This window comes from Sorghum bicolor, chromosome 6 (genome assembly GCF_000003195.3).
Source record: "Sorghum bicolor cultivar BTx623 chromosome 6, Sorghum_bicolor_NCBIv3, whole genome shotgun sequence".
In the NCBI taxonomy this organism is placed as follows: Eukaryota; Viridiplantae; Streptophyta; class Magnoliopsida; order Poales; family Poaceae; genus Sorghum; species Sorghum bicolor.
In genome coordinates this window covers 2467844-2495784 of record NC_012875.2, presented here as the reverse complement: position 1 = coordinate 2495784, position 27941 = coordinate 2467844, and the positions used below count along the sequence as shown (strand labels likewise).

The window sequence follows — 27941 nt, the reverse complement described above, 5'->3', positions numbered from 1 at the left end:
TGGCTCCTACCACACGGAGTGGAGACCCTTGCATGCGAGTCATTGCATGGGAGTTGTTGTTGGTCTGCATGAGTTGGGATGCACGGGGCTTCCTGCTGATCTGCATGGGAGTAACCTCCGGTTCCTATTGACCGGAGCATATCTACCTCATGTCCAGCATCGCTGCATGGCTGCATATTTGTTGTATTCCCTGCGTCAATTGTTCCTGAATTTTCTTCAACAATTAAACCATTAGGATTAGTAGGAACATTAGCAAATTGATCAACTATATGTACGCCCCCAGGATTTATCAAAGTTGGATGAAGGAGATTGATTTCAGAACGAAGGCGTGCGCCTGCATTGGAGTGAAGTTCAGAAAAAGGAAAAACTTCTTCATCAAACACAACATCTCGAGATATATAAACACGCCCAGAAGCTATATCAAGACACTTGAATCCCTTATGGAGGTGACTGTATCCTAGGAAAACACAACGTTTGGATCTATATTCAAGTTTGTGAGAATTATATGGGCGCAAATTAGACCAACAAGCACACCCGAAAACACGAAGTGTGTCGTAATCCGGTTTTTGTTGGAATAAGCGTTCTAGTGGAGTGGAGTTTTGGATAACAGGACTTGGCACACGGTTTATCAAGTAAGAGGCTGTGAGAAATGCTTCGTCCCAAAATTTTAGTGGAACAGAAGCATGAGATAATAAGGACAAGCCAACTTCTACAATGTGGCGATGTTTTCGCTCTGCCGCTCCATTTTGTTGATGTGCATGGGGACATGACACTAGATGGGTGATCCCTATTTTGGCAAAGAAGGAATTGAGTTTTTGATACTCTCCTCCCCAGTCGGTTTGCATTGCTAGAATTTTTCGATCAAAGAGTCTCTCAACAAGAGCCTGAAATTCTTGAAATTTATGGAAAACTTCAGACTTGTACTTTAAAAGATAGATCCAAGTGAATTTACTGTAATCATCAATAAAACTCACATAGTATTTTTTTTCTACCAACTGACTCTGGTGCAGGCCCCCAGACATCAGAGAACACGTTCTAAAGGAAAAGTAGACACACTTGAAGATCTCGAATAAGGCAACTGATGACTCTTAGCTTGCTGACATGCATTACAAACCGACTCACTAGATGATTCATCTAGGCAAGACAAATTATTTCTACTAACAACTTGTTTAACAGTAGTTGAAGATGGATGACCTAAGCGACAATGCCATCGTGACAAGGGAATCTTGGCGGCACCACAAGCTTGTTTTATTGGAAATGAAGGAAGAGGATAAAGCCCGTTGTGACATTTCCCTCTAAGAATTGTATTCTTCGTTGCCTGATTCTTTATCAAAAAGAAGTTTGGATGAAATTCTAAAAATGCAGAATTATCAGAAGCTAATTTATGAACAGAAGCAAGATTCTTTGTTGCTTGGGGAACATAGAGAACATTTTTAAGATGAATATCACGATTAGGGGTACGAACAGTAGTATGACTAATATGACTAATATTCATACCTGCACCACTTGCTGTGTGGATATGATCTCCTCCATTGTACTTGTTTCTGAAAGACAGCTTCTCCAGCTCACCTGTGATATGATCGGTGGCGCCGGTGTCGGTGTACCAATTGTTGTCAATGGTGTAGGAGTTCATTGCAGCTGCGACTAGCTTCGGATCTGGCACATAGTTCTCATTATACCTGTGCCAGCATCGATCCGCTGTGTGCCCGGACTTGAAGCAGACTTGGCATAGAGGGCGTTCATCGCCATCAGATGGCGGTGCACAGTGGTGGTTGTTGTTGTAGCCACCGCGCCCGCCACCCCTTTGCGACGCGTTGTTGACGTTGCCGCGACCACGTGCCGAAGCACTGTCGCGCCCGCGGACACGCTGATTGTTCTGGCTGCCATGTCCTCCTTGGTTGCGGCCTCCTCTTGTGAAACCACCACGTCCCCGACTGGCGGCGTTCGCGGATCCAGACCCTGGACTATTGCCTCCATAGGTCAGGTCCATACGAGTCTCAAAGTTAAGAAGTTGTGAGTACAACTCCCCAACTGTGATGGGCTCGACCCTAGCAGTTAGGGTTGTGACTAGAGAAGTGTAGTCTTCTCCTAGTCCGGTGAGTATATACTCTACCAGTTCTTCATCATCAAGCCGTCGTCCGGCTGCAGCCATCTCGTCGCCGAGCGCCTTCATCTTCGCGAAGTACTCGGCAGCGGTGGAATTTCCCTTCTTGGTGTTGGCGAGGGCGATGCGAATGTTCACCGTGCGTGCACGCGTTTGAGACGCATACATCTGCTCGATGGCATTCCAGACAGCCACCGCAGTCTCACATGTAGAGACTTGGATTTTCACCTCCTTGGTGAGCGACGATAGAAGAAACCGTAGGACCTGTTGGTCCTTGGCTTCCCACTCCTCAAAAGCCGGGTTCGGCCTCTTTTCTACTTTTCCTTCAACGGTGGCGACGAGCTCTTCTTCGGGAGCCTTGGTGTCGCGGTGATGTGCCCTTGAAGACGAGCGCCACGTATGGCTGAACGAACTTCGGCTTTCCACAGCGCATGATTCACCTTTCCCAATTTTTCTGAGACATCTATGCCAGAGAAAAAATTGGTTGATGAATTTGAGCTAGACATGGCGCTAGATTTGGTGGATTGGATTTTGTGGAGATTAGGCTCTGAATACCATGTAAAGAATAATCAGAGGCGCAGATGGTGGAAGCACCAGGCCCTATCTTGGGTCCTTGGTGAATGCGTGTTTCTCAATGGATGAAAAAGCCCCATCCGTGGCACCATACATAAATAGACCTCTTGGAGATCATGCAGTATTGTTTACATGGACAATAATCAATGTGCTCCTATTCATACGTGACCACTCCTATTCATGGGTTAACACATGATCGAGTCTAACGCATCTGATCGTAACACACATGCATACACACGATCTGATCTATGTTGCCGAATGTTAAGGTTATCCTTTAACACTGCATAGTGTTGTACTCAGATTAACTGTATTTCTTACCTAATTTTTCACAAGATTACAAAAGTTTATCTTCCTAATTTTGTTTCGGGTTTTGCTAGTTCCTCACAGAAAACAGTGGTGTTTTAGTAGTCTTGGTTATTGTACTGAAGTTGTTTTGGTAAGTATAGCACATCCTCTTTAGTTATATGGTTTTTGGTCCTGGTTTTCTTCATAAAGTGAATCAAGTCTCTTCTCTTAATAATACCAGAGGAAAAAAATTCTTTTGTAATGCTTTTGTAAAGAAAATCTACCTAATTTTACCAGGGAACATGCAGTTCATTAAGTGATGATATAATATAAATGTTTGTGCCAAAAAAGTTTGTCAGTGTATGCTAAAACTTCCACATTTGAACTCTATAGTAGAATAAATAACCATAAAATTCTGCAGCAGCTTATCAGTAAGCAAACGTTGAGAAACTTTTTTTTGTATATATAAAAAGCAATGCATCATCTCATGCCAGCAGAAGTTTATGCGAATGTATCATAATATTGCTGTAGTCCGTTGAACCAAAAATGTGAAAAACTCAATCTTGTCTAATGATATCTGCAGACAAACAATCCGTGAGATCAAGGGCAACACAGCTCCATTTGCAGGGAGGTAGAAATTGCTACATAATCTGTTCAAAATATAGAAATTCTGTCTCGAGGGAAAATGGGATAACATAGATATTGCTTAATTACTCTAGTAGGGCTGAGTGGTTGTTTGATTAATTGGATGTAGTTATTAAATTCATTACAGAATAACAGATACATGGATGCGTATATTTGTCCTGCCATTTGAGCTGTTGTAGTGAAAATTTTTCTAGTTTGACAGGAAAAATGAACCACACAGCCTACTATAAACCACATAATAAAAAGTTGAACAAAAATATTTTCCATATCACTACAAATTTCCCGAATCCTAGATGTGCCATCATGAAGTACATAATCCTTGTCCACCATCCATGTCACATGCACAGCCAATTCTCAAGGATGCTAATGCAACCATTAGCATAGGAGAAATTTTGATAAGTCACTTACAAAATGAAAATGGTATACCCTGCATTAGCCATAGTGACAAGGAGAGGTTACTTTAGGAAGCTTTTAAGTAAAGGCCAGGAGTTTCATGTTGTTCGTCCAAAGGGTTGATGACCCAGAGAATTTGGAAGAAAACTTCACTGAAGCAGAAATTAACAACATCATCAAAGCCCTGTCCAATGACAAATCTCCTGGGACAGATGGCTTTAATAATGAATTTCTTAAAAAATGTTAGCTAATAATAAAGAGTGATTTCTACAAACTCTGCCATCATACACGTGCCAGAGATGGGCGGGTTACAAGTTTGAGGCTAGGGCCAAGGGGAGGACTGAGATGGATTGATCTGCTTTGGCGTTGTCTTTGATCTATTCAACTTTCCTTGCTGCAGGTGCAGAGCAGTGTAGGGTTACCAATGGCTTCTCCGAATTTGTCCCTGGATTCAGGAATCTCTCAAAGAAGGCATTGCACGAGGTGGATCAGTAGTGACATATAACATTGTAGTAAGTAGTAGCTCCAACACCAGAACCCTATGTATCAGGCTCAGACATTAGGGAAACATATGCCATAACCATAGCAGTTTGATGGCAAATAGTTGCATGTATGCCAAATCAGATATGATAACATGTACTAAGATTACAGGTTCCCTGAAAAATGCTACTGCCTTTCTGAGAGGTCACCGTTCAGGTCACAAAAGTCTTTCCCAGCACCAGCTCCAGAATCGCCCATTCATCATAGACCACGCCTTGCAGCAATCGTACTTCATGCATGTTTACTTTCCACAAGGGATCCTACCTCACCTGCATCAAACAATACACAGAAGGATTACTTCTTCGCACTCATGTGGGTTTTTTTATTGCAACAAACTGAGAGAGAAAAAAAATACATAGGATAGCTCCTCAAATATCTCTCATTTGTACCAAAACCAATCACCGCATAGCTTAGCTTGGTCTCGGCTGCAAATAAAATGGCAATAGCTGAAGCATCAGATGTAGTATATCTCTAGAAATCTGAAGAGAAGTGTCAGTGTCCCAATGGACACCAGGGCAAATTATTACAAAAGCTTTAAAATTCAACACAATTACCACCTAATAAATTGGAATTGTATCCAGAAGAGTCTACTATCTAGTGAAATGTGACGTAGGTTCCTAAAATGGTAATCAATTTTCATATAGGCTAACAACTTTTATCTACTATCCAGTGATAGGTAAGAGCACTCAGGTACCCATCTCTAGTATATGGCCACATGAACAACCAAGAACCCATTTTTGGGACACTTGGTCATCTAACAAACATGAAGCTACCAACAACACTCGAGTACCACTCTACCAGTGACAGCGAGGCAGGACTCAGCTTTAAGCTACAAGGCTAAAGCAGAAGGACATCTTTGATAGTAGAAATTACTGGAATTACAAGACAAAAGGATCTGCAAGGATCTGGCTGCTATCATGTAGTGGCCATATATATGTTATACCTGCTGCTCACTTGTTCGATGTGGAATCTTGTGATGAGGTTCATGTAGGGAAGATGAAGAGAGATCAACATCTTTGCCTTGACCCCTCAGCTGCTGCTTAGGACCTTGGACATTGCCTTGCGTATAGCTGAATTCATTGTCCAATTAATCAACTGCTGTCCTCATCATCTCCTGGAACTTGTGAATAATTCATTTTCCTTTAGAAGGAGGAAACAGATCCATTTGCAATATCAAGTACGAAAGTCATCAGGCACTTTAGGAACAACCAATATAAGGAGCAAAATCTTTTTGTGCCTATTGTATCTAGTTTATGTTTAGCATTGGTAGCAGGGGCAGCACTGCTCCTCCTCCTTGCCACTCATAGGCCAACACACAAAAGACATCACTTGTTGGCTGTTGCTGAGAACCCAGTAGTGCCACTGCAGATTTGACATGTTTGCTCATTCACATTCTACAACTGCTTAGCCTGCATCACAATAACTGTGTTTTAGGTGAGATAATGAAAGCAACAAAATCCATCGACAGAGTTTCATATACATTGAAGGCAATGAATTTCCCTTTATGGCCCCTTGAAGACGGAAGTAGTTTGATCTTGCCAAATCGATAAGTTGGGTATAGTAATTAAGACCAAAGCTTGACACATCAGCAGTTCAATAGCATGACCAATTAGGATGTCCAAACCATCCTAAATTCAGATTTGACATGGCATGCATGGTGGGCCAGTTTGTATATTTAGAGCAACGCGTAGTACCTGCTGTGGCGTCTGGCTATCATGGTCGTCGTCCTGGAGCATCGACAGCGTGGCCGGCCCTCGGCGGCCTTGTTCAGCTCGGCAAGATCAGAATGCGTGTACTTGTCTATGCCGGAGTCGGAGGCAGCGCGTTGCATGGAGGGTGAAGGGCGGGCTCCATAAATAGAGCGATGCTGATCAAAGTCTTATCTAAAAAAACAAAATACACCCTATATGAAATTCAACAGATCATATACGGACCTGTTAAAATAGATATCGTCGTAAAGTATTGGGCAAACTTTACACCTCTAAAAGGGCTTCAATAACCGTCATTCCCTTAGGTATTGCTAAAAAAAATGTAACGTCAAGGCACATGCACAATCTGATGTCCCCAAAACAAACCATGATCAGAACGCACTAAATACAAGGTGACAGAACACCATTTCACAGCAGTGGAGTCGAGGGAAATGGGACCTCGAAACATCACTTTTTTTTTTGAAAACGCAGTGTTTCATTGTATTAAAGAGAAAAAGGGTGGTCCAAAACATGATCCTCACTCATACAGGGACCAAATATGAGTGAGGCAAATTACATAGACTCAAAACTTTTCCACATAGCTCACACAGGACCTCGAAACATCATGGAAGATTAAATCACTTCTTGGGATAGTTGGTAGGATCAGGTCCAATATCACGTGATCCCGTATTCACATATGGTCCTCGGAATGTAGCCTGTGGTGGCAGAGGTTTTGACGAATCAATGATAGGCCTGTTCTTTGATTTCCTGAAAACAATGTGCAGATTATAAAACAAAGGTTAATGCACAATTCCTCTTTCCAAGTTTCATGGTGGTGCAAAACAGTACATAGGTTGGCCGTACACGAAAAGGAACGGAAATGATAAACCAGCACCAGCGAAGACCAGTAATCCAGTGGCAACTAAAGCATTACGTGCCTTTGACATCAGCTCACCATATAACTGTACAAGATAAGGGAGAGATACACCAGATTAGAGAATACAACCAAAATCTCTATCACAAGCAAAAAAAAAAGATTAAATAACACTCAAAAAGACAAAGGCACCTTAGATGACTGGAAGGCAAGAGCTATATTGTGCCTCACAAGATTTAATAAGTATATTAAAACAGAAATTAGTTGGTAAAGATTTCTTTCCACGTGACTAGAGAAAACAGTTGGGAAATCTGAAAATCTCAAAAAAGCTACTTCTAATTCCTGTATAAGGTACCAAATTGATTGGGATACTGGTTCAAGATTTTATCTATAAACAAAGATTTTGTCTATACTGATTTAGAGTAGCAAAACAAAGCTTACGAGAACTGTTTTGCTCAAGTGCTTAGCAATTTGCTTCACGATTTTATCAATAAAAAAAGTCAATTGAATGAATCGACCACATATTTATGATGGTACAGTTTTGCCACTGAGCAAGATACCATACACAAGCCAATGAATCAACATATAGTTGCTGAAGATGTGCTAACTAGACCTAGTGTTGCAGTTTTCTCAATTAAGAACAAAATAAGGTTTCATGAAGCGTTTCAGAGAAATTGATATGAGGTGCATTAATCTGTATCTCGAAGAAATAATACATAGCATTTAATTCAGTGTTAACCTCAGTTTGCCACTTAATAGCTCCACTGAGTTCCTCTGCATCAAGTTTATAGATACTAACTAGTTAAAAGATTCAGTGAGACATTCATGTTTCACATATGTTTACAAAATTCAAGTCTACAATACGAGAAACTAAATGATCACTGCATTTTTTATCACAACACCTGAATCTCATTGGACAAGGTGTGATTTAAAAGGAAAGTAGTTCATCGCATATCTGGGAATCCTGGCTATTTGGGCACTGGCACTTTTTCATATGGCTTGCAGTCAGCAGGTCGCTTTACTTTAAGAAGTCTGCCACACCCTGCTATCTGAATGCTTTACGATCAGGAGGGTGAGCCCATAAACCATCTCTCAGTGCCCTGTGCTTTTGAACAACAAATGGAGTCTGTGGACTTTTGAGGGATGCAAATTGTGGTAACATGTGTTCTGGTGTGAGTCCTTTTCTGTTCTCTTGCTGTTCTGGCATAAGTTATGTGTTTGAGGCAGTGTTAAAAAAACACAACTAAACGCTTGATTAGGCGCACTTTTAAGCACTTAAGCGTGGAATGGAGCCCTGGTGCCTCACCTAAGCCACAAGCGTCCAATTAAATGCTGGCCGACAGGTAAATGGCGTAGAATCATGGGGAATCAGGAAAAAGGCAATCTAGCGCATGCACGGGCAAGCGCAGGAGTAAGCGTGAGCACGGTGGGCAGCAGCGCACACAGAAACAAGATCTTGAGCAGTGGCCACAGCCGCCACCTCCGCATCTGCCATTGGTGCCAGCAGCAAGGGTAATCTCGAGCACCAAGTCGTCAAGGAGCCACTGGTGCAGCCCTGCGCCCCTGCCGCCCCTCGTGTACCTCCCTGGTGCGTGCTATCGAGAGGCTTATGCCACCTGAGGCCAGCAATCCCAAACCTTGCGGTTTGTGAAGTGCGACTGGCTGTGCGGGTGTGCGGTGGATGTGCGCTGGGAGGAAGACAGCCAGGAGGGAGGAACAGAATGGGACTTGTCATGTAGGGCCCCTTAATATCTTTTGGGCCAAGCGAGAATGGGAGATACTAATGCTGGCCTGCTGGCATGTTGTTGTAACAAGGATTGGACTGAATTTGTGTGCAGTGATGCACTTAAACATATCACAGTAAGAAAAAGCACAAACGCTTAACCGTCTTAATTCCCGCTAAGGCATCCTAGGCGTGCCTCCCTAGCGCCTAGCCCCTTTTGGAACCTTGGTTTGAGGATGTTGCTGCACCTCTTTTCCTCTCTTCAATGCAACGTATTCCAGAACATAAAGTTGACTGCATAGTTATTTGAAAGCATGTTTTTTGAGGCATTGTGGCATACCCCAGGCACCACAGGACTCCACAAAGTTTAGTTGCTCTATATTTCCTTGGCATCTAGGCGTACCCCCAGTGCTGCAGGCACCAGAATGCCTCAGAAACCATGTTTGCAAGCAAAGGGAACTGACAGCATACCAAATAAAAAAAAATAGTGTTTCATGTGCCATGTTCTAGTCATTCCCTGAGAAGCCTCATCTATCAAAATTCAAAATGTTGTTTTATGTGCTAAACGTGAGCTCCCTTCATGTAAAAAACTGAAAACTGGTGAAATCAGAGTTTCTCTTGAGATAGAAGCGCACATTTGAAGATGATGATAACCTGTAGACATTGGAAACTGTGATAATAGAAAGTGATGATGAATGCACAGAGAAAGGAAACCAATTTCACAAAAGGATGGTGAAGGTAGTACAGAGAAAGTTGACAAGGTGGCTGAATCATTGGCCTTGATATCTTCCCATCCCAAACCCCTAAAACTCAGTGATAAAAGTTTACCTAAAACTTTCAAATGTACTTTTTGCACTGAGATGCTGAATGCCTCTGATGTGCATCGGCCACCCAGTACTGGATGCACTGTTTGTGGATCATGAGATCAACGATTTCTTGTGATAAGAGAAGAATCGTCTTGAGGTGAATGTTTACCATCTTTAGTGTAGTAGTAAAGTAAATTTCAAGCTTGTACAGAATTAGTTCTGTTTTGTGTTGCCATGATCTTGGCATTAACAATTTCTAAACAAGTCCTAGACAATACATGCTGTCAAAAATGCTAGCATGGACCATGGGTGGTGCATGTGCCGGGTGCAACTCAACTACAAACATTCTAGGAGAGCTGCATCAATCCTGTAAAAACTTATGTGCCCTACTGCAGTTGTACTAGACAAATAGGCTTATGTTGTGATTAGAATCTTGTCCCATGTGTTCGAACAGTTACTTGCATATTGGGAACTTACAATCTTGGAACTTGGGAGCAAATTGTTCATATACCAAACTGAAAAATCTAAAACGATAGCAAAACAAGGGTTCATTACAGGAAACTGAATTTTTATACCTATGGCTTGCTTACTTATTTCCAAAAAACTAGCACCTCCGCACCTGACAGTGGCGGAAAGCCGGGAGGCCACACGCTGGCAGCCTGGCGCCGCGAACCCCCGCAAGTGCTCGCGCACCACACGGCCACACCTGTCGGCGTCGCGTCGAGCCGTCGACCGCCCGTCCCCGCCGCCCACCGCGATGCTAGGGTTGCGGATTTGGTCGGCGTCACGCCCCCACGCACTGCCGCCGCCGCCGCCGCAGTGGTGATGGTGGTGGGTCGGGGAAGGTCCGGAATAGTTAGATGGGCTTCTCTTCTCCTTCAAAGCCCATGTTTAGTTTTGCATTGAGCCCAGTTTATTTTGCCATGACTATGACATGTTATACTTTTTTAGTTATACCATGGTGAGCTGTTTGGTTGACTGCCATGACTATGACATGTTATACTTTTTTAGTATCATATCTGACATGTCAAGATTTATTTTGCTCGTCATATTTTTTTAGCAGCCATAGTTTGTCGAAGATTAGTTTTTTTTTTTTTTGCGAGGAGTCGAAGATTAGATGTAGCAAACTTCGATACCAACTAAAAAGACCCTACATCCGTGACCCAACAGTATTTGGACTAACAGAGATGTGTCACATTACTGGTGGTGGCATGACTCATTAGCTCCGGCATCAACTTTGGCATGATCGACTTAGCTGGCCAGTCACGCTTCGCAAATGGAGGACTAGTTTGTGAAAAAAAAAATAGTAGAGGACGGACTCTTTTTAACTTTTTAGTATTTTTTGGGCTAAAATAATAATTACAGTATATATATATATATATATATATATATATATATATATATATATATATATATAGTTTGTATCCATATTTATACCTCACACTAAAGAGCGAAACTTTATTTTCACCATCTCTTAACTACTAAAGAGCGAAATTTTCTTTTTTTCTATCTCTTAAGCTAATATTAAGGAGCAAAAATTTATTTCTCCGTCTCTATTTATTTTTTCCATTTTGTCAAAAGTTTAAGTATCTTAGCTTAACTTCTTGTAAAATGGGTTTAAGCACCATTGTCAAAAAATGCAAAAACATGGTCTTGTAAAGTTTTTGCATTTGGGACTCTTGAGGTCTCAAACTATGGGAAATTGCCTTGGGCCACGAGTTGCCTCTTTTCCTTTTGATATGGTGCTACACAATGCTAAAACTTTTGGTAAACACCTCATCCAAATTTTACAATGCTAAAACTTTTGATGTAAAATATTTGGTTCTAAATGTTTTGACATGACTGGGGAACTAAACAAGCCTACTAATTATCATGTCCTTTATTGAGTTTTGTGTCATTTTGTCTGATATGTGGTTTTCTTCCGGTGGCAGACCCATCAGGGCGTCCGCAATGGCTATTTAATCTCTAGGAAGAATGTTATTGGTTCTCAATGGCGATTTGCAAATAGCTAGCTTAGGAAGTCGCTAGCTATTAGGAAGTCGCTAGCTATTGTGGAGAGTATTGTGAGAGAGTTATTTCTAGAAGATCGTGCTAGATTAGCTATTTATGAGTCGCTAGCTATTTGATCTCTCTCCTTGATAGCCAATAAGAGTGCTACTTTTTTTATTATTTTTATACGTCATCTCGCTAGCTATTTGTAAAATGCTATTGAGAGTCAATAGAATTCCTCCTAACAAGCTATTTGATAACCATTGCGGATGGCGTTAGGTACTTTGTTTTTGTTTTGGGTTATGTGCAGTCTCTGCCCAGATAGTGCATTCATGCTTGTGTTTCAGCTCTACTATCTCATTTTTGTCGTAGAAGTTCACATTTCTTGAAGTGATAATAAACATTTCTGATTCGTTGTTGCTGTCTCAATTTGTTACGGTGCATCTTTCAATCTGTTGTTATAGTTCTTTCGATTCATTGAGATAATGTTCTTTATTTGTTTTCAATCATATATCTCAACCTTTTGTAACATACTGTTCTTGATCTGATATATAATTGATCTTCCAATTCGGCGTAGGACGACCCCCTACATGTGATGTTTACGTTGTAATAACACTTTTTTAGAGCTCGTGAGACATGCATGATTCGTGCATTTATTTTTAACATTTGGCCAACCTTTTTGATTTGCGCCCTCTGAAAATAATCTCCAGCATGGGAGACTAGAACGCGAGCTCCTCTCCGCCGCCCGCCGCCGCCCGCCGCGTCCGGCCGCGGCAACTCTCAAAAAGCTGTCCAGGAGCTCCTCTCCGCCGCCCGCCGCGTCCGGCCGCGGCAACCACGGCAACCCGGCCTGCGACAGTCGCCATGCCGCCGCCGCTCGCCTTCTCCGCCGCGCGGTAGCTGGGGGTCGAGCCCCTCTGCTGAAGGCCTGGCCGGCGAGTGTGGATGATGTTGGGCGGCCGGGACGCCATCGGCGTCCTCTCTCCTTGCAGCTCCCCATGACTCTGCTCTCCATCCTGGTACCTTTTCTGCCTTCCCCTTCTCTCCTTGTTGCCTGGCGGTGCCTTCTGTGGCTCTCGATGGAGCAACCTCCTCTTCTCTCGGGTCTTTCCTTTGTGCCGGGAATTAAGCTTCAGGCGGAGATCTGGGCTAAGCTAAATCGGCCAATCTCTTGGCCCGAGCTTGGGGAAAAGGCCTTCGCTTTGGTGGTCTCCTTTGGCCGCTGTAGGTTCAGGTTATGCCTGGACACTGTTGCTCTAATCCTTCAGGCCACCATTGGTGGAACTGCGGCTCATTTCAAGGTCTCTTGTCTGCATGATCGCACCTTCAAATTCTTCGTGGCCTCAAAAGAGGTTGGTTTTTTTATTCGGAATCTTTCTCTTGTGTTGATTACTCTCTGTTCTTCCACTTTTGGGGCAATGGCGGCCCTGACTGGAAGTTTGAATTTCAAAATTTCCTTGATGAAGAGCGCGGGCTTCCTGGACGACGGTCTCTAGCGCTTCGAGGACTAAATCCTTTGCGGATACGGTCAAATCCCTGCCTCTGTCCGGTGCTAATTGCCAGCCTATTGGTAGACCTAAGATCTCAAAGCAATTGCGGGATCGTCTGGTCTTTCCTGGCCAACCGGCGCTGGCGGTTCCCACTACGGTTAGGCTTGGCCAGAGCAACCAGAATCATCATTTGCCTCGACCCTTGACTTGAGTGGAACCTGCCCGAGATGCTTGTTGCATGGGCATACTAGAGTCAAATGTCGTCGGCCTATCCGCTGCCTTGCCTGCTTAGGGTGGGGACATGTTGTTGCCTCTTGCCGCCTTCAACAACCAATACAGGTAAGGCCTTCTGGGCAGCAATCCTCCGCTGTCCTCGCGAAGGCCAAGATTGTCCCCCAGCTGGGTGGGGATCTATTCAAGTCGACCACCCTTGATAGGCCTTCTTCTTCGAGGCCGCCTCGTTTTAATTCCTTCCTTTTCAGATTTCCTGACATCTTTGCCTTCAGGTCTCGCTTTGGACCCCCTTTCAATCCCAAAGCCCATTATCATTCCTTGGCCCAAAACCTTGGCGGGATCTGCTCTGAAGGATTCTGGCGCTTTGTGCTTAGCCTCGGATCCTGCTCGCTGGTCTCTTCACTCTTCACCCTTCTCTCCGTCCTCTGCCGAGTGAGGCTGCTGCTGCACTTGGGAACCCTCTTCTGCAAGTGCACCCCCTTCCTTCCAATCCATCGCCCCTCCAAGCTAGTGCCATGGCCTTCCAGCGAGCGGACCCGACGCCCTTCATCCCGGAGGGCTTGGTGCATGATGACATCCCGAATAGGGTGTTCATGGTATAAGGGCAGTGGCTCCGTGTCATCCTCAAGCACGTAACAAAGACCTGGCCATCGTCACCTTCAGCCCGCTTCCGGATGTGGAAATGAACTTCTCGGCGGTCAGGTCTGTGTTACGTGACTTCCTTCATTTTCAGCGGCCTACTGCTTTTCTTGATATCCAACCTACTCCTTTGGGCCAAGCTCTGGTTCGATTCAATCGATCAATAGACCGTGATGCTTTAGTGGCAAGTAGCCCGCATATCTTTGAGGACGTAGAAGTTTCTTTTTGCAAGCACAATGAGGGGCGGAACTGGAGAAGGGTTTTCTTTGATCGTGAGTGCTGGGTTCTGCTTTTAGGGCTACCAAATGATTATTGGACTGAAACACACATCTTCGGGGAATTTGGAAAAGTCCAGCGTTGGGTAGCAGATGACAGATTCAGAGCCCGGCTTTTGATAAGAATTAGAGTAAATGAGTTAGCCAAGATTCCTCAGTTCATCCTTTACACTGACCCAGAAAATGTCGATGGAGATTCCTGGACTCTCCAGTGTGAGGTATTTCAACCTCATGAAGTGCAGATTGGTCCACCAATGGAAGAACCAGTGCCTGAGAATGTGGACATGGAAGTGGGGGTTCCATTTGATTTCTTTGGGCTAGGACAGCCATTGAATGGGCCAAATGTGCAAGATGGTTTGAATGACAATCAGAATAATGCCGGGGATCAGCTAGGCCAACAACAGCCCATGATTCAAGCGCAAGAGCAGCCTATGATGCAAGTCTTAATGCAAGACCTCAATGAAGCTCCAGCTGAAATGGAACTAGGAAATATTAACCTCAACATTGATCTGCATCCAGTGATATTTAATCCAGTGCCGATAGAGGAAGGAAATAATGGTATTGGGCACGAAGTGCATCTCTTACAACATCAAGGGGAAGTATACTTTGTCCAGCCGCCTGCTGAAGAAGAGTTGTCGCCACACATGGAGGGGCCTCAACAACTCAATGGGGAGCAAGATGGAGAAGGCTCTGAGAATAGTCTTGTACCACAGGAAGATGGCCCTGAGAACAATCCTATGCCACCAGCCCCCCTAGCTCCACCAGTCGTTTACCAGGAGGAAGAAATACCAGTGGACCAATTGCTAGGATCTGACAGTGTACACAATGATGACCATGCTCTCCAGGCGGTTCAAAATGTGCATATTCAGCATGAAGAAGCCCTCAGACTTGATCTTCAGATTGGAAACACCAACCACAATGAACCAGAACAGCTTTCTGAAGCGTCTGTTAATAAGCAACATGAAGAAGAGAGAAATGTGGATAATCGAGCAGAAATACTTGGACCATCAGCAATAGTAGCTGAGGATGGCTCAAAGTCGGCACAAGAGATACGAAGTCAAGAAGTAATCAAGTCATGGGGTCAATTCCCCAATAAAGGTATGGAAGATGATGTCATAGTAAAAGTTCCATCCGATTGGTTCCACTTCTTTACATCAATGTTATTGTCTCCAGAAAAATTTGGATGGGCCAAGGAGTTCATGTCAACTGCTGCTATACATCAAATCACAGAAAACCAAGGTACTGTGTCTTGTATAGTTCCAAAGGAATGCCCAGATAATAGACTCCCCTGTAATCATAGTAGCAGTGATTTTGTAACAAGCGAAAATTACAATGCAGGGCCAAGCAAAGGGGTGGTGATCGGGGAAGTGGAAGAAATTCCAGAGGAAACTCCAGTGCCATACAAAAAGCGTCGGGGCTCAAGGAGATCGACACCATTAGTGGATACTGAGGTGAGAAGAAGTGCAAGGTTCTTGGAAAATAATAATGGATACAAAGTGACATCCTGTCCTAGTAAAAAATGCTTCTGCTGCATTCCAAAACCTCCAACACTTTCTTCTAAAGCAATTAAGAATCTTGCTGTGCAGTTTTGTGGAATGGAGGAGAAAAATGTCAATGAAGAAGTCCTCGCGCAGAAGAAGAAGAAAGTTAACCCAATAGCCAAGACACACAACCCTGAGCAGGCTGGGCCTAGAGGGAGAAAGGCAAGCAGTGATGAAAAAGAGTGAATGATGACAGAGCTGAACGAAGACAAGGCTATGCAGCTGTTTTTGCATTTTGGTACTAAATCCCCTAGTTGGGAAAGCTGGTTGTATTTTGTTGAGTGTGAACTCTTAAGAGTGACCAGTAAGGTCTTTAAATTTGTTTTAAACTGCTATGTAAGCTTGTTTCCAAGCCCTGGGGTTGTTAAACAGTTAAAGTGTGTTAAGCACGCAATGGGTAAACTCAGTTCCACCTTTTTCAGTTAGCTATGAATTGTTCTCCAACAAGAAAATGGAAAATCTTGACCTGGAATGTGAGGGGGATCAACTCTGAATGGAAATGGAATCCAGTTAAAAATAAGATAATGGACTCGGCGTGTGATGTGATTTGTCTTCAAGAAACAAAGAAAGAAATGTTTGAGAGTTCCTTTTTGAGAAACATTAGCCCAACCTCCATTGATAGCTATGTAGCTTTACCATCGGTAGGAGCTTCTGGGGGAATCTTAGTTGCCTGGAAAAGTTCAATGTTTGAGGGACAGCAGACTTTCAGTAATGACTTTGCAATAACTGTTCAGTTTACATCAAAGCATGATGGGTCTAGATGGGATCTTACATGTGTCTATGGACCATGCTCTGTGGAAGGTAAAATTAGTTTCACTGAATGGATGAAAAACTACAATCTGTCAGAGGGAGAAGATTGGATGATTCTAGGAGATTTTAATATGATAAGAAGCCCAGAGGACAGGAATAGACCAGGGGGGACATCAATGAGATGTTCAGATTTAATTCAGCCATTAGCTGCCTTGGTTTGAATGAGGTAAAATTACTAGGAAAAAAATATACATGGACAAACATGCAACTCTCTCCACTATTGGAAAAACTGGACTGGATCTTCACATCTAATAGCTGGCTTAATTCATACCCAGACACTACAGCCAGAGCTATGGATATGGTCCCCTCAGATCACTGTCCTTGTCTGGTTTCAGTTTCCACTGTCATCCCAAAAAGCAATATCTTTAGGTTTGAGAACATTTGGCTGCAACACTTAGAATTCCATGACATCCTGAGCAGTTCCTGGAATCAAGCGTTTGATTCTTCAAGCAGTGCAAAAAACTTAACGGCCAAGTTCAAGCTCTTAAGGAGGAAAATCAGAGAATGGCAAAAATCACTTGTTAACTTAAAAACCCTGATATCCAATACCAGGCTGATTATTCTCTTTCTCGAGGTAATACAGGAATTCAGAGATCTAAGCCTAGCTGAATGGAACTTCAAGGAACTGTTAGTTAAGCCTAATTGCTATGTATCTTAATTTCTGCATTAGTAGTAGCAGTGCCTTGGCATCCAAGTTTGGAGCAGGCATCTTTACTTTTGCTATAGCATATTCTGGAGTAGGTGGCTGACCACATTGCTATATAAGTGGCAGACCCCCCTCCCTCTATTGTATCCTGTTATCACAAGTTTGATTCAATCCAAGCGGCCAAGGGCCAAGCTGCCCTCTGGGCATTCCCAGATCCAAATCTCTATCAGTTGGGCAACAATTGGTATCAAAGCTTTAGGGTTTACCCAGAGAGAGCCATGTCCACCGAGAGTGCTCGCGTCCGGGCCGCCGCCGCCGCCGCAGCAGCAGCTGTAGCATCCACGGTGGAGCAGCGGGGCGCTGGAGCCTTCGGCGCGGGGGGAGATGACCGCAGGACGCGTCTTGCTGCCGCAGAGGCAGCGGCGGCGGCCGCGGCCGCCACGGCCCAGCAGGCAGCAGCAGCGGCGCAGGCCGCAGTTGACGCCGCGGCCGCCCTGCGCCGGGAGCTGGAGCAGGAGGATGCGGTCTCCGCGGGATCGCGATCGCGCACCCCCGAGCGCCGCCGCCAGTCGCCGTCTCCTGAGCGGCGTCGTGGTCGTCGCGGGCGTTCGCCGGTGCCGCAGATGGTCTACCGCGACTCCGGGGCCGGGACGCCGTGGCCGATGCTCACCAAGAGCAACTACCACGAGTGGAGCCTTCTGATGAAGGTAAAGCTCCAAGCTCGACATCTTTGGGATGCAGTTCACGTCGGTGGCGTCACGTATGAGGAGGATCGCCGGGCCTTGGAGGCTCTGTGCGCCGCTGTCCCCCTCGACATCGCGGCCTCCATCGCCAACAAGAGGACGGCGAAGCTGGCGTGGGACGCCATCGCGCTGCGCAGAGTCGGCGGTGACCGGGTACGCCGCGCGACACTGCAGCGCCTTCGCGGGGAGTGGGAAGGCCTCGCCTTTCAGCCCGGCGAACATGTCGAGGACTTCGCCGTGCGCCTCAGCAGTCTGATGGAGCAGATGAAGCTGAACGGCGACACCGACCTCACCGAAGAACGCGCCGTCGAGAAGCTCCTCCGGTGCATGCCGAAGAGGTACAGGCAGATCGTGAACTCGATCGAGACTCTGCTCGACTTCGACGCGCTCACCATCGAGGACGTCACCGGCCGGCTCAAGTCGGTCCAGGACCGAGAGCTGGCGGATGACCTCGAATCCGCCAACGTCGTCGGCAAGCTTCTGTACACCGCCGAACAGTGGCGGGCCTTCGACAAGAAGAAGAAGGAAGCAGCCGGGCCGTCCAAGGACAAGCGACGGCGTCCTCGCGGTGGCAAGAAGAACAAGCCGCGCGGCGATCGCGACGGAGGCGGAGACGGTGGCGGAGGGGCGCAGGCGGACAAGGCAGGAGGTGCGGACGGCGAGCGCAAGGCGAATCGCGACGACCTCTGCCTCAACTGCCATCAAGCAGGCCACTGGGCTCGAGACTGTCCTCATCCCCGACGTAACCGAGAGCGCGGTGGCGCCGCCAACGTCGCCCAAGTGGATGAGGACGCTGCCGCCTTCCTCGCGCATGGCTTCCTGGAGCTCGACGCACAAGGGAGCTGCAGCAAGGCCCAAGCTTCAATCTTCTGCGCCAAGAACGGCTGCCTCGAGCTTGAAGAACCCCGTGCGCGCGCCTACCTCGACACCGGCAATGAAGAGAAGATGGACGGATGGTACCTGGACAGCGGTGCAACCCACCACATGACCGGCCGACACGAGCTCTTCACCGACCTGGACACTTCTGCCAGAGGATCGGTGAGGTTCGGCGACGAGTCGAAGGTGGAGATCCATGGCGTCGGGTCCATCATCTTCGAAGCGAAGAACGGGGAGCACCGGGTGCTCCACGGCGTCTACTTCATCCCAGCGCTCAGGAATTCGATCATGAGCCTCGGCCAACTGGACGAAGGGGGGTCAAAGGTGGAGATCGAGCACGGCGTCCTGAGGATTTGGGATCGACACCGGCGGCTACTCGTCAAGGTGCGCCGCGGTGCTAACCGCCTCTATGTCCTGCATCTGAACCAGGCCAAGCCACTTTGCCTCGCCGCACGCAAGGATGATGCGGCATGGCGCTGGCACGAGCGCTACGGTCATCTCCACTTCGACGCTCTCCGGCAGCTGTCCAAGAACGACATGGTGCGCGGATTGCCGGCGATCACCCACGTCGGGCAGTTCTGCGACACGTGCGTCCTCGCCAAGCATCGTCGAGCCCCGTTCCCGGCGGAGGCTGAGTACCGCGCGCAGGAGCCGCTCAAGCTCGTCCACGGCGATCTCTGCGGCCCAATCACGCCGGCGACTCCGGGCGGCAGACGCTACTTCCTGCTGCTCGTCGACGACGCCACGCGGTACATGTGGGTGGCACTGCTGACCACCAAGGACGCCGCCGCGGACGCCATCAAACATCTCCAGGCTGTAGCTGAGAAGGGGAGCGGACGCAAGCTCCAGGTGCTGCGCACCGACAACGGTCGCGAATTCACCGCCATGGAGTTTGCGGCCTACTGCGCCGATGAAGGAATCGAGCGCCACTACACCGCCCCCTACTCGCCGCAGCAGAACGGAGTCGTGGAGCGCCGGAACCAGACGGTTGTGGCCATGGCTCGTGCGCTGCTGAAGCAGAGGTGTCTTCCGGCTCGGTATTGGGGGGAGGCAGTGGTGACTGCTGTCCATCTCCTGAACCGAGCGCCTACCAGGAGCTTGCAGGGCAAGACGCCTTACGAGGCATGGCACGGCAAGACGCCGGCGGTGGGTCACCTGCGCACGTTCGGGTGTGTGGCATACACCAAGGACCTCACCCAGCTGAAGAAGTTGGATGATCGGAGTCGCCCCGGCATCTTCATCGGGTACGCCGACGGTGCCAAGGCGTACCGCGTGCTCGACCCGGCGACGCAGCGAGTGCGCGTGTCACGGGATGTCATCTTCGACGAGAGCCGCGGCTGGGACTGGGTGAAAGCTGGAGAGGACGCAGCTCCAGTGAACACGGAGTTCGTCATCGAGTACGCGGTGTTCAGCGGGAAGGAAGGAGCACGAGGCGAATCCTTAACAACCTCCTCTGCTCCGACCACTCCGACCACCGCAGTTGCTCCAGCCGCGCCTACACCATCTCCGACCACTCCGACCACTTCAGCATCTCCGACCACGCCATCAAGCTCACCAGCTCCGGGGGAGAACGGGAGCAGTCCTGGAGCTGCTGCGACACCATCTCCGACCACTACTCCGACCACCGATCAGCCCCAAGTCGAGCTCGCGACGCCACTGGAGGATGACGAGGATCGCTTGGACGCCTTCTACGACGACGAGCCCCTCCGGTACCGCAAGATGACCAACATCCTGGGAGATGTGTCTCTTCCAGACCTGGCGCCGCGCCTCTTCGCCCAGCTCCACCTCACGCACGCTGGCGAGCCCATCAACCACGCGGAGGCACGAGGTGATCCGGCGTGGGAGGCCGCCATGAAGCAGGAGATCGAGTCGGTGGAGAGGAACAAGACCTGGGAGCTTGTCGAATTACCTGCCGGTCATCGCCCGATCACCCTGAAATGGGTCTTCAAGCTCAAGAAGGACGAGAAGGGCTCGGTGATCAAGCACAAGGCTCGACTGGTGGCGCGGGGCTTCGTCCAGCAGGAGGGCGTCGACTACGACGACGCGTTCGCCCCCGTGGCGCGCATGGAGTCAGTGCGCGTCCTCCTCGCACTGGCGGCTGAGGAAGGGTGGTCGGTGCATCACATGGACGTGAAGTCCGCCTTCCTGAACGGCGACCTCAAGGAGGAGGTATACGTGCGCCAGCCACCGGGCTTCGCCGTCGCCGGAGAAGAAGGCAAGGTGTACCGCCTGCGCAAGGCCCTGTACGGCTTGCGGCAGGCACCGCGCGCCTGGAATGCGAAGCTGGACGCCACCCTGAAGGCGATGGGCTTCACCCAGAGCGCGCACGAGGCGGCTGTGTATCGGCGGGGCAGCGGACGCTCTGTCCTGCTCGTCGGGGTATACGTCGACGACCTCATCATCACCGGCGCTGAGGAGGAGGAGGTCAAGAGCTTCAAGGCGCAGATGAAGGAAAGGTTCGACATGAGCGATCTTGGCTTACTCTGCTTCTATCTCGGCGTCGAGGTGCGTCAGGATGCCAGGGGCATCACTCTCCGCCAGACTCACTATGCCAAGCGGATCCTCGAGCTCGGCGAGATGATTGGCTGCAATCCGGCGCACACGCCCATGGAAGAGAAGCTTCGCCCGAGCAGGGAGAGCAAGGCTGAGGAGGTGGACTCCACGCACTACCGGCGGCTTGTCGGCAGCCTCCGGTACCTCGTGCATACCCGGCCGGACTTGGCGTTTGCCGTCGGGTACGTGAGCCGGTTCATGGAGCGGCCCACGGTGGAGCATCTGCAGGCGGTGAAGCGCATCCTCCGCTACGTTGCTGGGACTCTGGAGTATGGTCTTCACTACAAGAGGGCTCCTGGAACAGCGCGCTTCATCGGCTACTGTGACAGCGACCTTGCCGGTGACATCGATACAAGCAAGAGCACCAGTGGGACTATGTTCTTCTTGGGCGATTGTCTGGTCAGCTGGCAGTCAATCAAGCAGAGAGTGGTGGCCTTGTCAAGCTGCGAGGCAGAATACATTGCTACTGCCTCTGCTGCAACTCAAGCACTATGGTTGTCCAGACTGCTCGGGGAGCTGCTGGGCAAAGAAGTTGATGTGGTGGAGTTGAAGGTGGACAGCAAGTCTGCTTTAGCTCTGGCCAAGAACCCAGTCTTCCATGACAGGAGCAAGCACATAAGAATCAAGTACCACTTCATCAGAGACTGCCTGGAAGATGGAAGTATCAAGGCCAGCCACATCCCTACTACTGATCAGCTTGCAGACATACTCACCAAGTCTCTGGGAAAGGCCAAGTTTCAGGAGATGAGGAGGAGGATTGGACTGGAGCAGATCAACCAGCATTAGGCTTAGGGGGAGAATGTTAGTTAAGCCTAATTGCTATGTATCTTAATTTCTGCATTAGTAGTAGCAGTGCCTTGGCATCCAAGTTTGGAGCAGGCATCTTTACTTTTGCTATAGCATATTCTGGAGTAGGTGGCTGACCACATTGCTATATAAGTGGCAGACCCCCCTCCCTCTATTGTATCCTGTTATCACAAGTTTGATTCAATCCAAGCGGCCAAGGGCCAAGCTGCCCTCTGGGCATTCCCAGATCCAAATCTCTATCAGTTGGGCAACAGGAACAGCTGGTAAATCATCTCTTGGACTTACTTGGAAAGCAAAAAATTTATTGGAAACAAAGAGGAAATATCAAGTGGGTAACTTTGGGAGATGCTGGAACCCATTTTTTTCATGCAAGTGCAACAACAAGATATAAAAGGAAAACCATCACAGAATTGATCAACTCAAATGGGCAGACATGCTTTGGACATAAAGATAAGGAAGAAATCATATGGCATGAATTTAGGCAAAGATTAGGAATAACAGAATTTGTTGGGTTCACCATAGCACCCAGTCAACTTATCAATCAGAACACTAGTCTCCATCAGCTGGACAGTCCTTTCTCCATAAGTGAAATTGATAATGTTGTAATGATGTTACCAAACTTCAAATCTCCTAGGCCAGATGGATTCAATAATGAGTTTACCAAGTCTTCTTGGCCAACTGTGAAACATGACTTCTATAGATTGTGCCAAGATTTCTTTGAGGGTACTGTCAGTCTTCAAAGTATCAATAGCTCCTTCATTACTTTGATCCCCAAGATAGACAACCCAAGCTCAGTAAATGACTATAGGCCAATCTCCCTACTCAATACCTCAGTAAAGATAATCACCAAAATTTTGGCAAACAGATTACAGGCAGTCATCATCCCTCTGCTTCATCAGAATCAATATGGTTTTATAAAATCAAGAACGATCCAAGACTGCTTAGCATGGGCTTTTGAATACTTGCATATATGTCATCATTCAAAAAAAGAAATTGTCATTCTAAAGCTAGACTTTGAGAAGGCTTTTGACAGGATTGAACATCAGGCAATAATTGATATTATGGAAGCCAAGGGCTTTGGGCAAAAGTGGATCTCCTGGGTTAGAAATATTTTAAACTCTGGAACCTCAAAAGTCCTATTAAATGGGGTCCCGGGGATAAATATCCACTGCAGAAGGGGTGTGAGACAAGGAGATCCACTGTCTCCTCTATTGTTTGTGCTAGCAGCCGACTTTCTTCAAACTCTCATCAACAGAGCAAAGGACATAAACCTTCTGAGATTACCAATCCCTTTGCAATCCTCCAAAGACTTCCCTGTAATTCAATATGCTGATGATACACTTATTATTTTGGAGGGAGATCCAAGGCAACTTTTCATGCTCAAAACAGTTCTGCAGAATTTCTCTGACTCCACTGGTTTGAAAGTAAACTACAACAAATCAATGCTACTACCAATCAACATGTCTGAAGATAGACTTGATCATCTAGCAAGAACCTTTGGGTGCTCAAAGGGAAGTTTACCGTTCACCTACCTGGGTCTTCCCTTGGGGCTCACAAAACCAAGAATACAGGATTTCTTACCATTGGTCAACAAATGTGAAAGAAGACTAGGGGGGATATCATCCATGTTGAACCAAGCAGGCAGACTACAAATCACTAATGCAGTTCTTAGCTCTATGCCAACATACTTCATGTGCTCACTGGAACTGCCTAAAGCCATAATTAAACAGATTGACAGGTTCAGAAAACACTGTCTGTGGAGAGGGTCGGACATCAATGGAAGATCACTTCCAAAGGCTGCTTGGGAAATGGTAACTAAGCCAAAAAGTGAAGGAGGACTTGGAGTAATTAACATCGAAACCCAAAACAGGGCACTACTCATGAAGAATTTGGATAAGTTCTACAACAAGAAAGATATTCCCTGGGTAAACTTGGTATGGGAAAAGCAATACAAAAATGGAAAGTTACCTGACCATACAAAAAAAGGCTCTTTCTGGTGGAGAGACATTCTAAAACTAGTAAACCAGTTCAAAGAAATGACTAAGATTCAGTTAAAAGATGGAAACTCTTGTCTGTTTTGGAAAGATGACTGGTACAATGGAAATCTAAAGACTCAGTACCCTGAAAGCTTTTCTTTTGCCAAAAATGGATCCATTTCGGTAAACAAGGCACATAACTCAGAATCAATCTTTGATCTGTTCAGTCTCCCATTATCAGAAGTTGCTTATAATCAAGTTCTAAACATCCAGCAATCATTACAGGCAATGGTATTAAGCGATGAACCTGATGTCTGGACCCTAAACAGGGGAGCCAAATTCTCTCCAGCCGCAGCCTACAAGAGGTTAATTGGACATCATGACACTGATCAAGTCTACAAGTGGATATGGAGAAGTTCGTGCCAACCAAAGCACAAAGTCTTTGCATGGCTGCTCCTAAAAGACAGATTGAGCACAAGAAACATCTTAAGGAGAAAGAACATGAATCTGGATAACTACAATTGTGAAGGCTGCAACATGAATGTCGAAGAGACAGTAGAACACTTATTTCTGCATTGTCCCTTTGCCCAAGCTTGTTGGGGTATTCTACAACTGGAAGTTTCACCTTCGGCAGGGATATTTGAGAACTTCAATATGTTCAAGATCCAGTTAAACTCAAGATTCTTCATGGAAGCAATCGTACTAATCAGTTGGATCATTTGGCTAGCCAGAAATGAACTGGTATTCAATGCATACAGAGTGCAACTGATGGACTGTAAAAGCCGTTTCCTGAAAGAGGCTAGGCTTCTAAAATTCAGAATCAAGGAAGGATTATCACTTTATTTTGATCAATGGACTCAAGCCTTACAAACAAGCTAGTTTTTGCTCTTAGTTTGATCTTTTTTGTTTCCTTTTTTGTTTTTTAAGATAGTTGTCTGCTCTTCTTCTTCTTTCAAAAGTTTTTGTACATAACTGTATTTCTTTCTTTAATATATCTTTGCTGTAGGGGCCAAGGCCCCTCCAGTCTTTTTTCAAAAAAATAATCTCCCACTTTTATCAGTTCACCTGTCAATTGACTTGCGCAGAGACAAGATTCAGGCACGAACACTACAGTCTCTCCAGTTGAGGAAAGAGCACCACCAAACCTGCACCAAATCGAAAAAGAGAGCCAGATCTACCACACCAATTTAATACTGTAATCGGTGGATTGAACTAATGACGACGATCCGTGCATGAACACATCATCGATTCGATTCGTACGTACGTGACGCCAATTATCACACCCCCATCATCGCCTCGGCCCTTTTCCTGCTGTTGCAACATGTGAGTCCAACAGCTAGCTAGCTAGCTAGCAGGAAGCCAGCAATCAGGCCTTGTTGTTTCCAAAATTTTTTGGGTTGGAGTACTATAACACTTCCATTTTTATTTGACAAACATTGTTCAGTTATAAAGTAACTAGGCTCAAAAGTTTTATCTCATAATTTACAAATAAATTGTGCAATTAGTTTTTATTTTTATCTATATTTAATACTCTATATATATGCTGTAAGATTTAATGTGATAAAAAATTATAAAAGGTTTTTAGTTTTTTTAGAGTGAACTAAACAAGGACTGCTGCTGCATGATGCAGTGCAGCTCAGCAAGAATGATAGATAGATAGGTCACGCCAAGCGTGAGGGGCCGACATAAATTCGCCGAAAAGGGGATAACATTTTCTTCATCTGTTGTGTTGCGTGCCTGCCTGCCTTTTTTTTCTCGTCCACGCATTTTCTTTCTATCTTAGCCTTGTTTAGTTCCCGGAAGAAATTACAAAAAATTTTCATATTCTCCGTGACATCAAATCTTGCGGTACATGCATGGAGTATTAAATATAGATTAAAAAAATAATCAATTATACAATTTGTCTGTAATTTACGAGACGAATCTTTTTAAACTTAGTTAGTCTATAATTGAACAATATTTACTAAATACTATTGTGTCTATTTTATAAAAAAAAATCAACTAAACAAGACCCTATATCTACTGAGCTACAACCACCGTACCTGCTGCTGGGCTTGCTAGCTAGCTTCTTGATTTTGCTTTGCTATATATATATATAGGAGTCGATCGTGTGATTGCCGGCCCCATTATCCGAGATCGACCAAGGACCAAGGTTTCTTGTGCGTGCTGCCACTGCCATGGCCATGGCGGTCGCTCACCTTCTTCTCCAACTCTCCGCCGCCGCCGGAGGCAATGGAGGTAGCAGGAACAGCAGGATGGTCATTCCGGCCATTCTCCTGATTCTTCTTCAGCTTCTTCTCTTCACAGGTGCGGTGGGATTCTTGCTTGTTTTTTTTCCCCACATGTTTTTGCTCTTTGGTGCTTTTTTTTTTTCTTTGACATGATTTGATCCATCCAGCATTGTTGTGGAGAAATTTACCAGATTTCATCATCAGTTCTGTTCTGGTCTGTGCGTGAAATTTGATTCACATCAAGCTTTTGTTTCCTATAACCTTGAGTTCTTAACCGAGTGTTCTTCAACCTTTTTTTTATCTTTAATTAGTAGTACATTTAATTCTTGCATGATTTGATTTTTTGCATTATTATACAAATCCTTCCATGATTTCTCTCTGCATGCTTGCATATATGCAAATATAATGTACAGCTAGTTAGTATTTTGTATTATAAAATAAAATTTGTCTTTCGAATTGAATGTGCATAGCGCTAAGCGTGGACGGAGCGGCATCGTTCAGCTTCACCAACGCGTGTCAGCACCCGGTGTGGGTGGGCGCGCTCCACGGCGCGAGCTCGCCGCCGCTGGCAAGCTCAGGCTTCTACCTGGCGCCGTCGGCCACCTCCCGCCTCGACGCGCCGTCGTCGGGGGCATGGTCGGGCACGTTCTGGGCGCGCACGGGCTGCGGCGTCGACTCCACCACGGGCCGCTTCTCCTGCGCCACGGCCGACTGCGGCACGGGCGACGTCGCGTGCCAGGGCCGCGGCCCTGCGCCGCCGGTCTCGCTCGTCGAGGTCACGCTCGCCGCGCCGAGCAGCGGCGGGCCGGACTTCTACGACGTCAGCCTCGTCGACGGCTTCAACGTGCCGGTGCGCGTGGCGCCCTCGGGCGGCGGTGGAGACTGCCGCCCCGCGGCGTGCGCCGGCGACGTCAACGCCATGTGCCCCGCGGACCTCCGCGTCGTCGCCTCGTCGTCGTCCGGCGGCGGCGGCGTCGTGGCGTGCAAGAGCGCGTGCGGCGCCTACGGCGGCGCGCGCTACTGCTGCACCGGGCAGTACGGCACGCCGGCGACGTGTGGGCCCACCAACTACTCGCAGGTGTTCAAGAGCGTCTGCCCGTCGGCGTACAGCTACGCGTACGACGACGCCAGCAGCACCTTCACCTGTTCCGGCGCTTCCACCTATGACGTCACCTTCTGCCCTGGGAGCTGATTAATTAATGCCCCTAGAAGACTGCTAGATATTTCTTCAAAAAATTTATAATAGGGAAGAGATCAAGTAGAATCAATAATAACATGTTGATGCCGTGATACGTAGTACACGACACAACACACATAGATTGATGAAGGAAATTAATTTATTCCATGGAAACTGGAAAGGAGGGTGGTTCAACGCTCTAATGAAATGTTTTCAATGCTTTTGTACCGTTGCCATATTGGATGGATGATGCAAGACTTCAACATCATTTATTTATTTTGAGAACCATACATTGCATTTTTTTTTTCTGTTTTGGTAATCAG

General features: G+C 46.7%; 2 protein-coding genes across 6 annotated transcripts; one reads left to right on the top strand and one right to left on the bottom strand.

The window, feature by feature from the left end:
- Positions 6532-10481, bottom strand: LOC8083394. Of its 3 annotated transcripts, none has more exons than XM_021462395.1 (3): positions 10222-10481; positions 7093-7190; positions 6532-6996 (listed from the first exon to the last, which is right to left on the bottom strand). In XM_021462395.1, the coding sequence occupies exons 2-3, from the start codon at positions 7173-7175 to the stop codon at positions 6867-6869; spliced, it is 213 nt and encodes a 70-aa protein (XP_021318070.1). In that variant the 5' UTR covers positions 7176-7190; positions 10222-10481; the 3' UTR covers positions 6532-6866. The 3 variants fall into 3 exon arrangements, with proteins under 3 accessions (XP_021318070.1, XP_021318069.1, XP_002446087.1); XM_021462394.1 differs by having other exon boundaries at positions 10207-10480; XM_002446042.2 differs by having other exon boundaries at positions 10251-10479.
- On the top strand, positions 12130-27926 carry LOC8066008 (thaumatin-like protein 1b). 3 transcript variants are annotated; one of them, XM_021463385.1, is made up of 4 exons: positions 12130-12639; positions 25296-25470; positions 26310-26517; positions 26912-27926. In XM_021463385.1, the coding sequence occupies exons 3-4, from the start codon at positions 26388-26390 to the stop codon at positions 27631-27633; spliced, it is 852 nt and encodes a 283-aa protein (XP_021319060.1). In that variant the 5' UTR covers positions 12130-12639; positions 25296-25470; positions 26310-26387; the 3' UTR covers positions 27634-27926. The 3 variants fall into 3 exon arrangements, with proteins under 3 accessions (XP_021319060.1, XP_021319059.1, XP_002447471.1); XM_021463384.1 differs by having other exon boundaries at positions 12131-12639; positions 25296-25533; XM_002447426.2 differs by lacking the exon at positions 25296-25470 and having other exon boundaries at positions 12131-12639.

Bases quoted from the DNA above. Each gene is read 5' to 3' on its own strand.
- LOC8066008 (XM_021463385.1), top strand. From the start codon at position 26,388: ATGGCCATGGCGGTCGCTCACCTTCTTCTCCAACTCTCCGCCGCCGCC. The intron at 26,518-26,911 runs GTGCGGTGGGAT...GAATGTGCATAG, and splicing joins TCAGCTTCTTCTCTTCACAG to CGCTAAGCGTGGACGGAGCG.
- LOC8083394 (XM_021462395.1), bottom strand. From the start codon at position 7,175: ATGTCAAAGGCACGTAATGCTTTAGTTGCCACTGGATTACTGGTCTTC. The intron at 6,997-7,092 runs GTACGGCCAACC...CATTGTTTTCAG, and splicing joins TCATTTCCGTTCCTTTTCGT to GAAATCAAAGAACAGGCCTA.